Consider the following 12,641-nt stretch of genomic DNA (forward strand, 5'->3'; position numbering starts at 1 on the left):
ACTTCTTTCCTGAGGCCTGAGACCCCATACTAAGCATTTTCTCTGGTTCAGGACAGTGACAATCTTCGTTGCAGACTGCACTGTCACACCCTGTGCCGTACAAGGTCTTCTCGCTCCCGTCAGCCCTGGATGCCCTATCACCTGCTGCTCTTACCAGCACTGCTCTGTTTTTCCACTTATATCTGGATTTATGAGCACTAAAAACAAATTTTAAAGCTGTGTAGACAAAGGTAATTATGACTAACATTAAGGCAGGTATGTGAGGGTTGCTTATGTGTATTTCTGACATTTTAAATAAAATGTCCACAAGCAGGTTGTTGCGGTGTGCCCAGCTACATGTACACAGGTTGCTTGTCACCTGCTGAATGCCCAGGGCTGATGGAAAAGGGGAAGACTTAGGCCTTAAGAAAGTGAAGCTTTTCAGTTATTTTCTTAGACACATATAAAACTTTCAGTTAAGGTAGAAGCCTTTGGTTTAGGGTCCGTATTTTCACTCTGGAAGTTTAATTAGATGATACTTCCCCATTGTTGCTTTTATTCATTATCCTTTTGCTTTACTGGAACATCTCTTTTCTAAAGGTATGAAAATGCTTAGCTTTATACACCAGATAAGGTAAGGGGTATTGCTCCCAGGGACAGGCTAGGAAACACTGACAGAGAAGGCAGGGGACTTGGCCAAGGTCAAAAACAAGGTCTGTGCTAAACCAGGATAGTGCGGCACCTAGATCCCAGGCATTTTAACCTGTCATCAGCATCATTTCTGGAGAACATTTATATTTGAATGCCAGAGAGATCATCTGATGATTTCTGAGCATCTCCTATCTTGGGTGTATGCACTTCACTGGGGGTTTTAGCTTCGGATTCGTAACTGTAACAAAGGTGCTCAGCTGCAGTAACTACTCAGTTCTGCACATTTATCCAGCTCTCTCTTGCTGCACTAAGCTAAAGGGGACCATCTCTCCTCCTCTGTGGACCTAGAGGTCACAAATGTGTGAGCTTCTGCAGATGAGCTGATGTCAGGTAGCTGGAAAAGCTGTGAACTGGCTCACATGCCTGAGATCCAGTTTTGTGACAACTGGAATGCTTCAGGTTACCTGTGGGTCTTGCAACCATTATCAATTTACAGAAAATTCTAATTTCTCAGTCAATATTTTTCTCACCTGGTAAAGAGACTATAAGCACGGCCTGACAAAATTAGGTTTGCATTATGAATAAGAGCCCCATAGCAAGCAGAGGCAAGCAGTGGCTCCCAGGGCAGCCTCTGTGTCCCATCAGCTGCACTCCAGCCCAGCGTCCTCGTTGTGGTTGCAGTTGTGCACACCCCAGTTGGACTTTGAACAGTCGAAAATTGAACTTTCACTCCCTCTGCAATTCACGTCATCAAGCCAAATTGGTCCAGTGCCTTTGGAAGATGAATTAAACACACAAACAAAAAACAGTTGGACAATAGAAAGAGGAATACGCATTTTTTTTCTGAAGACACCCCTGTGCATAACAGGCATGTGTTGGGCTGCACGGTTGGCTTGTTGGAAGCGAATCCTTTGGGCACAGTTCAAGCAGCACTTGCCATGCAGCTCCCTCATCCCAAGGGGAAGGAGCTGCCCCTTTGAGGAGACCCTCTTTGTTCTCCTGCTGCTCGTGTAAAGGACCTTGCTCTGGTGCTTTCTGGGTGTGTTTAACCTCCCGTACCAGGCAGGTAACACACCCCCAGCCTGGGGATGTGGAAGATTGTTGTGAACTCACCTCCTGTGGCTGTAAATGCAGAGGTGGCACGGCTGTATCCCAACATTCGGCAGACCACAGTGGCATCTTGGGTGCTCCAGCCGTCATCACATATTGTTCCCCAGGACCCTTGGTAAAAGATTTCCACGCGGCCCCTCCTGCTCCCGCCCACGATTCGTACCAAATTAGAGAAGCCGCCTGACAGTTCAAAAGAGAAGAAAATAACTATACTTGTCATATGGGCATGAGGAAAAAAGTACATTGAAAGACAGAAGCAGTGACTGCCCAAACTGGACAAATGTTCCCATTTGCATGGCTGTAGCCAGGGTGGGACCAGAAGTAACGGGTAGCTCAAATCTGACAAATTCAGGGTCCTCTCCTGGGTCTGGAAACACCAGAGTGTAGCTCAGTGCACGGACCCCTCAGTTCTGGTAGTTGTGCTGTGGGTTAACTGGTGTGCATGGGGGGGACATCGGTCCTGATCTCAGATAGCTTCAATGCCAGAAAGCAAGTGAGAGAAGAAGAAATAAAAGTCCAGTACCTTCTCCCTTTTCACCTTTGCTCCCTTTTGTTCCTGGGGAACCTGTTCCAAATTAAAAAACAAACAAATATTTGGCAGCTGTTAGGGAGAAAATCCAGTCATTAACTTTTTCAAAATAATTGGGTGAGTCAGAGATATGAGGACACCGACCCCTTGCGGACCCCCTGAAGTGACTAAGGGTATGTAAAAGAAATGTGGCAAAACAAGTATGATAACATACAGCCAAACCTTCCTAACGTGTGACCCGAGAAATGGGCCACTTGCAAAATCCCATCCACTCACTTGTGGGAAATGTATCTTATTTCCACGACTACCTGTAAAATGACATCTCTGGTAGCCTTTGGGCTCTCCAGAAACAGGCACGGTATCTTCCAAAGAATTGGTAGGAAGACCTACATCATGGAGTTTGCCTTCTACATGCTGCCATGGGACAGCAGAAAGACATTCCCAACTGTCCTCTGTATTTCTGTGCAGCATCCTTGTCTTGAGAGCAGAGGTGGTTGAAAAAAACACGGCAAGTTCTTCCCACAAAAGCTACCTCCACAAAGCACATATTGCCATCTCCTTCTGCAGACCAGGAGCTGAGACTCACCTGCAGGGCAGCCCCCAACCTGGGCTCACCACTGTTATGCTTTTCGTCTCCTCCAGAGGCAAAGCTCTGGAAAAGGAGTGCATGGAGGAGATCCAGGTAGGCTCCAACTTGTTTTATTTCTGAGGGCTTTTGTATTGTTCAGTGTGAACAAGTAAAACAAAGAGCATCTGGAGCACTGTTTGCTTCCTGTGGTGTGCTGTAATTATTGTTTTGGATGATTTTTTTACTAGGTTTTTGGAAGCATTCAGTGATTGAAAGGGAGGGAGTTAAGGCTGGGGAGTAGCTGTAATGTTGGTCCTTTTGAACTATTTTTGTGTCCTACAACTGGCAAGACATAGTTAAATAGCCCTGATGTTTCCAATTCTGCGTTCCTGACTGCCACCTTTACGTGGGATTTACCCCAGCGGTGTGGTTTGCTGCAGGATGTCTCTGTACAAAGCAAAGAGGAAACCAAGGTGTTCCAGTTTTCTGTGAGATCAGGGATGTGAGACAATCTAATGCGTCTGTTTACTTGCGTGTCTTTTAGCACACCTCCCAAGGTGTGAATATGACACTCTGCACATTCATCTTCTGGGAAGACTGATCTGCCTGTTGAGTTCCTCCAAATGAGCTGTGTAAACACGACCCAGAGCAGCTCGTGCCAGTCTGTGATGTAAAGTCCCAAACCCAAACGCACCATCAGCTCCACAGACCCCGTGGCAAACAGCCTTACCAGAGTATCCACGGTCTCCCTTGTCTCCTTTGACTCCTGTGTTTCCCTTTGGCCCTGGACTGCCATAATCACCCTTGCTTCCTTTTTGACCAGTTAGGCCTGGGGTGCCTGGGTGGAAAGGGAGAAACTCATTGCCTTTGTCCCTTCCCAAGAAAAGAACATGATGAGCATTATGAGCATTCACATTGATGCAGAGAAGTGAAACATAGCATTTAAAGTGCTTTGCATAATCAGAATAAGTAATGCTGTCAAACAAAGGGTTACCTGGCAAGCCTTGGTCTCCCTTTGTTCCCTTTTGCCCTGGAGGACCTGGGATCATCAAAACAAATGAACATAAATTTATGACAGATATTTATACATTTATAAAACTTATGCAAAGTAGTATTTATGATAGATTTCAACTTGTCTAGTTTAGCTATCTACACTATAGGCATTTATTTCTGAAGTGAATATCTCATTTCCCCTTCTACTTAGTGCAGAGCTCATCAATAGAGAAAATACAGGCAGTGGAGAACTATGTTCTTCTGAAGTAGATCAACTTCTGGTCATTTATTTAATAGCAACTCCACTAATGAGATAGAGACCCTCCCTCCAGGTGGGTCTTCACTGACCACATAGAGAACCTAGACATGTAAATTTAGGTGCATCAGACATGCAAGCACATCATGTTGGGCCAGGTTACTCCCATCCCTATCATCCAGATATCACTGAATGCAGAAGGGTGCAGCACTTGGACCTTTGTCACCTCCTGATGGAGTTGAGAGGTTGATTCAAGAGAAATACACCAGAATAGGCTTGTACTGCAGAATGTCACCCTATGAGTTGGGTGCCTGGGACAGAGAGGTGGTATTCTTCAGATGGAAGGTCAGAGGAAAGGCCTAGGTTATGTGCTCTAAATTGGCCTGTGAAAATACCTCTTCCTGCAATGCTAGAGTGGAGACCAGGACAGATACTTGCTAGTGAATACCCTTCCCCATCAGATTCACAGCCAGTAAAATTTGTCTTTAGCTCCAGGGTAGGGAGGTTGTTGTTTGGTTCATCTTAAACTGCTGCTTTGTTTATGTGTTTTCTATTTATACAAAAATGCAGGCAACATCAACTTCTCATGTACGTTACAAATGGTTGAAACCACCCCTTCAGTGCATACCTGAGCCCCTGGCAGTCTGTCAGAGGCCCAGGCCCACCATAGCATCCTGGGATGCGTTGGGGCTCCAAGAATAGGACCCAACAAATCTCCTCGCTGTTGCAGATCCCTTTCCAGTGTCTGCATGATGCACGCTGTTGACCCCAAACCTGTTTGATTCTCCTTTACCTGTTACTCCACTGTCTCCCTTTTCACCTTTGAGTCCTGCAATGCCTGGTGCTCCTAAAATTAAAAACAAATCAGTAAGGATGAAACCATCACACAAAGTGAGGCCAGAATAGGAGGCCAGTGAATTACAGGTTTGAGTAGCATTGTACCTGGAGTCCCACTGGGACCATGATCTCCCTTCTCCCCTTTCTGACCAGGTCTGCCTTCGAGGCCAGGAATTCCCACAAGTCCAGGTTGTCCAGCTACACCTTAACGTTGAGCAAAAGCACCACATGTGAAATGCAACACAACATATGAAGGAGAAGAAAGACAGACAGCTCAGTCACCAGCCCCTGCACTGTGCAGATTGAGTTGACCCCATGAAGGCAAAACAAACGCTGGGTCTCTCCGAATTGCAATCCTCCCCTGGCAGCGCTAATCTTGTCGATTCGGTGAGTGATGGTCTGAATGAAGGACTGTATGGTCCCAGGTCCTTGCAGACTGCCAGCCTTGAGATGCACAAGTGCTTTCCCAAAAAAGCAGCCAAATTCTGCCCTTGTGTGTGCACACATGTCAGGAAGGAGGACATCACCCTCCATGGTACAGAACCCTTCCTTCTCATTCTCCTGCACAGTGAGTAGGGTCCAGATGAGGCAGCTGAGGCTGTAGGATTGGTTTGCACAACATTGGCATGTTTTCTGCATCTAATCATCATCTTCTCTTACCCATGCTGGGATCCAGCCTAGCTGCAGTTTTCCTTGTCATGAAGCACCATCTAATAGAGCTGGGTCTCACATCTCTAGAAGAAACTGCACTTTCTGTACTCCTTACCTGCCTCTCCTTTCTGCCCAGGACGTCCAGGCTCCCCCGTGCTACCTGTAACAACATCCCAGCATCAGTGCTAACAAGTCTCAGCCAAACACTTCAGCTAGGGCAGCCCTCCAGCATGGCACATTTGTGCTGATGGTGGGTTGCTCTGCATCCTCTGCACTTACCATTGAAACCCGGCAGTCCTGGGACTCCCTGCTGCCCCTGAGGACCCATGGGTCCACGGGGCCCAGGGTCTCCCTTCTTGCCCGTTTCACCTTTTGGTCCTTGGAGACCTATCAAACAGCACAGCACATGTGTAAAAATTCAGAACAACAGATTCATTGTCTCTGTAGCCAGTGGAGCACCTCCATCTAGCTGCACCAGTAGTAGAGGTTGGCCTCGCACCTGCATTCACAACTCAGTGGCATTCCCACAAAGCTGTAGAAGAACAGGGCTGGATGGCACTTCAAGAGTCTGTCTGAGCCAATTCCGTCTCTGCCAGACTGTCTGGCCAGATATTTATCAGACCTGCTCTTAAAGACCTGCAGTGGTGCCATGACACCTCGCTAGTATGTTCCCCAAATTATCCCAACCACTAGAACATTTTCTTCTCTAGTTAAATATCTCTTATTGCAGCCTGAATCCTTCTGTTCTCCTAGCCACAGTGGAGATGGAGGACAGCAATTCCACTCCTGTGCTTCCAAGGAATTGCCACATCTCCCCTTAGCCTTCCCTTCTCTGAACAGGTGATCAGCATGCTCCAAAAGAGCCGAATTACTCCAAAGCCGAATTACTCCAAAGACTGACATCTCCTTCACCTTTCTGCTCCAAAATTATCCCAAAGCTCTCGCCTTTTGGTATTCCTCCTACTTTCACTTTTATCTTCCGGAGCAACTTGTGCTAATGAGCACACAGCAACTTGTGGGATCTGGTGGAAGATCTGAGGAAGCTCTAATCAACCTATCCAACCATCCTCCTTGGTCTGCACCACGCACAACTTCTGGTTTTCCTTTGCTGTCCCGCTCTCAGCCTTTTCTCTCAAGGTGCAGCCCTCAAGAGGCCACTGAATAACAGCTATCCTGAAGATACACACTAGTGCCTGTTACATAGGAGAAGCACAGTGCATAATTCTTCTACTTAAAGCATACAGAAGTCAGGCTTATATAGGATATAAAGTCCTCAGAAATAAGTTTTACTAAAGTGAGCATTAATATCCACGTGCTTGTGCATAGAAATTATATTGTATTATTTAATACCATGAAAATCCTACTGCAAACATCACTGCTTTAACCTAGGATAGGCTGATAATTGAATACCTGTGGCTTTTATTAGACAAAGGTCACTTTATAAAGATACTTCCATGGTGCAGACTCAACATTTTGCACGTCTCCTTTCCCCCAGCATTCCATTGGGAGCTTTGCTGGAGCATGACATGAAACAAAATCCATTCATATCAGCCCAAGTGTCCTGTTCATCCAGCTCCCTCATTGACCAGAAAGCTGAATTTTTAGGAAATATCTGACCTATGAAGACTTTTTCTGGTGTTTTAAGTAGAATTAATTTAAACAGGAAAACAAGAGAGAATCTTTAAAAAGTTGAGATAGTGAAGAAGTCTTACCCGTAAGCCCCATCTCTCCTTTTTCTCCTCTCACACCCGGTGCACCATTTGGGCCGGCAGGACCAGGATCTCCTTTACTCCCCTTCGCACCCTGCAGTCCATGCAAGCCTGCAAGGATAACATCACTTTTCTCATGCTTCATCAGGTGTCATGTCTAGTGAATGCCAGCAGCAGGACCAGGTGGCTCAGCTGTGGGCATGAGCCAAACTCTGCTCTCTGTGCACTTGAGAGTGGTGCTGGGGACAGTGGGGCATAGACCACCATGACCAGTGCACATTTACTTTTACAACAGAAATTTTTCCAGCTAAGTTTGGCTTTTGTTCATATTAGTTTTACATAGGCTTATTTCCTTCAACTCCAGTGACATTCCAACTGACTTACACCTTGACTAAGGACAAGATTGCCCATAAAATCATCCATAAAGCCACTTTATGTTCATCCACAGAAATAATTCAGGTGTCAGAAAAGCCTTACCTTGGATTCCTTGGTCTCCCTTTGTCCCCGGTGGTCCGCGTAGCCCTGAGATATAAAATACATATATCAGCTGATAGACGCCATCTATTCACAGTAATGGCTAAGAAGAAGAGATAAATTTTTAACCATCCTTTGTGCATGTGCCTTCCGTCACCACTGAGGCCAATTTTCAGCTGGCAGGGACCAGCACAGTCACTTGAGCAAAGTCTGTGGAGCTCAGCTGAGTGCATGGCTGGGCTGGGGCCAGCTGTCCTCCAGCCAAACCCAGCTCGTGGGGACCTTTGGGGAGATCTTTTCTGAAAATGCACTGAGCTATTGGGCTCTGATGTATCATAACAGTGCTTGGCGGGAGGTGCTCTTTCAATGTTGTAAGTGCAGCCAGGAAGATACGAAAACATGATTTTTAAAAAATGTATTAATCTTTTTTTTCTTCAGAAAAGTTCATCAGTGTAGCCAAGAACTAGAGATGGATGAGATACAGACCTGACCTAACAAGGGTTGCATCTTAGATCATCATCATAGGATCATAGAAACCCTGGTTTCTCTGGTTATTGCCTAGTCCAACCTCAGCTCAAAGTGGAGCAAACATTAGATCAGGGCTTGCTGCATCCTCACATTCTGGAGACATTTATCTCCTGCAGCGGGAGTACTTCCACCCAAAGCGCCCAGGTACCCAGGGCAGCAGCTTGTGCATGGCTGTGAAGGAGACTGCTTGCACCCAGTTCATTCCCAAGTCTGTCCAGTTGTGTCCTCAGGAATAGGGTGGACAAGGTTCCAAATCCATCACTGTTGCATGCACCATTCAGCTGGAACCCTCTAGATCAGGGACTAGGGAAGTCTCCTTGAGTTGTCCTGCAGTAAGCTGGGCAGCAGGACTTGCTATGTTTGGAGCAGAAAGCCCAGCTATCCGCTGGTTGTAGGATGTGCATAAACCCCTTCACATGGGGATTTGGGGTGGTTATTGCAGATAATGACCAGGTACAGTTCCTCCATCACCCCTGAGCTTTTCTGGTGGGGCAGCAGTGAGGAGGCAGAGCCAAAATGCTCCTCCATGGTGGTTGCTAACCTCTGCCGGAACACTTGGGCAAGCCGAGAGTCCCAGGGGATCAATCAAAAGGTGCAGAAGGTCTCCTTATGGCCAGGGCACTGAGTGTCTGCCCATTGGGCAGTACCTGGGTCTAGAGCCTGAAATCTCCAATCCTCACTTCAGGTCTCTTAGAGGGGAAAAAGAGAAAGAGGAAAAGAAGAAAAGTTGCTCATGGCTCGTTTACCAACATACCTGGTGGACCAGGATCTCCTTTGTGTCCAGGAGGCCCTGAAATAAATATTTAATGGATATTTTTCAGTAGTCAGCACTCACTGAGAAGCATACCAGTATGGGATTGATAGGTTTGAGGTCTGGGCTGAAGACAAAACCCTTTTGAAGGACATTCAGAGCCCAAGTCTACAAGTTACAGAAGGGAAGAGCAGCCCAGGGCCACGTATGCAGCTGCAGCAGGATCCAGGGCGGCTGCAGAGGGCTGTGATCCATCTTCTCCAGGTGTGCCCAGCTCTCCAGCCAGTGCATCCAAAGCCAGAGTCCGACCCAGGGCATTGGGGCATCACTAACTGAGAGGAAGACCAAATCTTGCCCTAGTTATTTGTTCATCTGAACTAGGTTTTTGAGCCAGCTTTGCCAGTGGTACAGAGGAACCAGCTCTCCCCATTGTACAGCCAGCATGGAGAAATGGAGCCATACCTGCAACTAGGGTGATGTTTCTCATCATCATCATCAGGTTTGCATTGCTGCTTTTAATTACAGTGATTTCCTTTTCTAAGCTTCTCCTCCAGATTTCTTCATGCTCCATAGGCTTCTCTACAAAGTTTCCCTCTGAAAGCAGTTTGTTGGCAAAGGAGCTTTCCAGAATCTCTTCTGTATAGGAGGTATTTTGTTCCTGAAGTTTCCATATCTCTCTCTGCATCTTAAACACTGAGGGAAAACAAAAGGCCCATGCAGTGAATATTCCCTGCCTGATCCAGCTGGGAAATGCCTATTTGGCAGAGCATCACCTTGGCACCCGTGAAGGACACTCAGGGTTAAATATCACCACCGTTTGACCCGAGGAGGTGTTTTTCATCCTGGCCCTTGCTGCAGCCAGAATGGCTTTTGCAAATGCAAAACATGTATACGGGGTGGGAGAATGTTTTCCTGCAGCAGGTGCTTTGACTTGTGGTGTGCAGAGGAGCGTCTGTGCTCCCTCAGAGGTTTCCTATCTGTGTGCTCATGCCTGCTCACCCACTCCCCCAAGAGCACCCAGCAAAGCTGTGCTTTGCTGTCAAGCCCACAGTAAGTCTCTGCATTACCTTTGTAGGCCAGCAGCACCTGGACAGCCGTCAGCAGCAGCAGGTAGATGCTGAGAGCCGCCCGAGCACAGCACGTGGATGGCTTCCTTTGGCTCCGAGGCTCTAAAAACCAACAGAAGTAGGACAGACACCCTCTCACATCTCTCCCACTACAAATTCTGGTCTCTTCCAGCCATTTCAGGCTTGACCACAACAAATAAGCAATGCTTTCCCATGATGGGGAGCAGCAAGGTCCCTCGGTGAGACTGCCAGGCAGGCAAGACAGGCTGCCTTCCTCTCCCCCAGGCTTTGCACTGTTATTCACTTGGCCATCTTAGCTAATTTAACCAGCTCACTTCCATCAAGACTTAATCCACCCTATAACATAATGTATGTGGTAGTTCTCCCCTTTCTGCATCAATAAACTCCCTGTTTCCATCACTTTTAGTTGTCCCAGGCTGCCACTAAAAGAGGGTTGCTGAAAGCATGTCCTCTCCATCCAACGCGCCACATATATGTGATTCCAATAGTGGTGCATGTATACATCGAAACAAATGAAAAATCAATAATAAACTGAACTGCAGAACATATGAAAACAAGTTGTAACATTTCAAAAAACTTGTCACCAGCAAATGTTAAAGAAATAAACTGCTTCATCCGATTTTGGCCTTTAGGGAGAAAAAAGTATTTCAGAAGCATTAATAGCTACTTCAGACATTCAGTAAGTTAACCTTAATAGAGTTTTTTCAAAGTAATGTAATAATGAGTTTAAAATCTTAGCTTTAAAAGAATACAACACTTAATTAGTTTTACAATAGAATGATTTAGTCAGCAACAAAGTATTTATATTCAGCTAAAAATTCATAAGCTTACATTTTTTATTGAGTATGGCGATTTCAATATCTTAACTATTAAGACATGAAAGTTTTACGCAGTGAAATTAGGCATTTTCTAAAACAGGAAAAGAACTAATTTTTCTCTGATGCTCAGCATCAGTTTTGGGCTGGAAAGGACACTTTCACATCCTTCTCTTTTTAAATTGTCAGTTAATTTAGTAGCAAAATCACTGCAAAAACATTTAATATGCAGTATAAATACAATATTTCATTTTTATGTGCTGCTTTCTTCATAGACTAGATAAAATCCATATCAATCCACTTAATAAAAAGAAACCTTACCACTTATCTGGAAGGTTGTGGTAGCAGCTGAGGCAAACCCAATCTTGTCTGAAATACTGAAACTGTTCATATCACTTGAATTTCCGTCTTCCCCGTGCCTGTCTTCAATTTTCATGACAAATTTATTGTGGCTAAACTAAAGCCTTGTCAGATTATGAACAATAAGGAACAGAAGGGACTTCCTATCTGCCTCTTGATTTTATATGCTTTCTGATATGCTTTTCCTATCTGCTCAGTTTTTATAGACTTGTGAAAACTCTGATGTGGTAATTTGAACAGTTCCTCAAAAAATCCCTCAGCTAAGAAGTTCAGCTTCTCTTGTGTGCTCACTTGGAGACACCATGTCCACAGAGCCTCAGGCAGGATCCTGCAAGAGGTTCAACTCTGAGTTATTTGACATCTCTGAACTTTAGCAGGCTTGGGCGTGAGGTGGCCATTTTGCTCCTAACACAAATAAACCTCCTCATGTAACCAAGAAGATCCCAGGCTCAACATTATCTTGGGGATCCATCCCTTAGGAGGGGAGGTGAAGCACTGTGTGGCAGTCAAAAACACATTAACTTGCACCAGGAGGACAATTTAGTGATGGTGCATGACTGAAGTGCAAGGAGGGGAAGAATCAGGAGGAGCTGTAAAGACAAGCAAATGATGGGGGGATGCTGAAGCCCAAGTGGGTTTGGGATGTAATGCAGAAGAGACACTTGCAGCCTCCTTGTCAATGCTCTCTCCAGCCCCTGCTTCCTCCTTGACCCATAGGCACAATTTCTACCACCTCATCATTTCTTTGCTCATGTCCTCTAAAACCCACCCTAGAGACTTCACCATGGTATTTGGTGTTTTGGCACCTCCATTTGTGCCGGGGTTGATTTTGATTTTACAAAGTAAAGTGACTCACCCGTGCCCACAGGCAAGAGCCGTCGGTAGGTGCCGGGCAGAGTCCAGTCCCCATCACAGGATCCTCTCCTGGGCTGCAGGTCTGTGCCCATCTGCGGGGCTGCTGGGTCCTCACCACTTTCTGTGGCCATGGAAGAAAGTGCAGTGTAAGCTTCAGGTAGATGTGAGATGGAAACCCACACCCTAACAGCCTAATGCAGAATGAAGCCTTCTGTCCTGCACCTCAGGTATAGCTCTCTAAAAGGCTTAAACCAAAAATACATGGGGATTTTTAAATCCACTTTGCACTCTCCTTTCAAATGTGCTTGTGTAGCTGTGACCTGGTTTGGCACCAGCAGCAAAGAAGATGAGTCCTCCATTATCATATATTCTGCTATACACTGCTATAGGAATTGGGATAATTTGCTTTGTTGTGAAGGACTCAGGTTCACCTCTGAATCAGGGCAGCTTGAGTGGTTACCACCCATCAGCTGAGCCATAGTAACCA

The 12,641-nt window shown here is 45.9% G+C and overlaps 1 protein-coding gene across 1 annotated transcript; it reads right to left on the reverse strand.

Moving 5' to 3' along the window:
• Window positions 1-1,271: 1,271 nt before the first annotated feature.
• Window positions 1,272-12,285, reverse strand: MARCO (macrophage receptor with collagenous structure). Its single transcript, XM_065638126.1, has 15 exons — window positions 12,156-12,285; window positions 10,104-10,205; window positions 9,499-9,729; window positions 9,040-9,075; window positions 7,761-7,805; window positions 7,287-7,394; window positions 5,854-5,961; window positions 5,690-5,734; window positions 5,029-5,127; window positions 4,880-4,933; window positions 3,832-3,876; window positions 3,568-3,675; window positions 2,264-2,305; window positions 1,744-1,920; window positions 1,272-1,402 (listed from the first exon to the last, which is right to left on the reverse strand). The coding sequence occupies exons 1-15, from the start codon at window positions 12,283-12,285 to the stop codon at window positions 1,272-1,274; spliced, it is 1,461 nt and encodes a 486-aa protein (XP_065494198.1).
• Between the last annotated feature and the right edge of the window lie 356 nt (window positions 12,286-12,641).

This window comes from Caloenas nicobarica, chromosome 6 (genome assembly GCF_036013445.1).
Source record: "Caloenas nicobarica isolate bCalNic1 chromosome 6, bCalNic1.hap1, whole genome shotgun sequence".
Classification (NCBI taxonomy): Eukaryota; Metazoa; Chordata; class Aves; order Columbiformes; family Columbidae; genus Caloenas; species Caloenas nicobarica.

What these genes read in the sequence shown, in the direction of transcription:
- MARCO (XM_065638126.1), bottom strand. Translation starts at nt 12,285, where the DNA reads ATGGCCACAGAAAGTGGTGAGGACCCAGCAGCCCCGCAGATGGGCACA. An exon ending in AGGACTGCCGGGTTTCAATG is followed by an intron (nt 5,735 to 5,853) that starts GTAAGTGCAGAG and finishes ATGTTGTTACAG; the next exon opens with GTAGCACGGGGGAGCCTGGA. An exon ending in GGGAGACCGTGGATACTCTG is followed by an intron (nt 2,306 to 3,567) that starts GTAAGGCTGTTT and finishes AATTTGGAACAG; the next exon opens with GTTCCCCAGGAACAAAAGGG.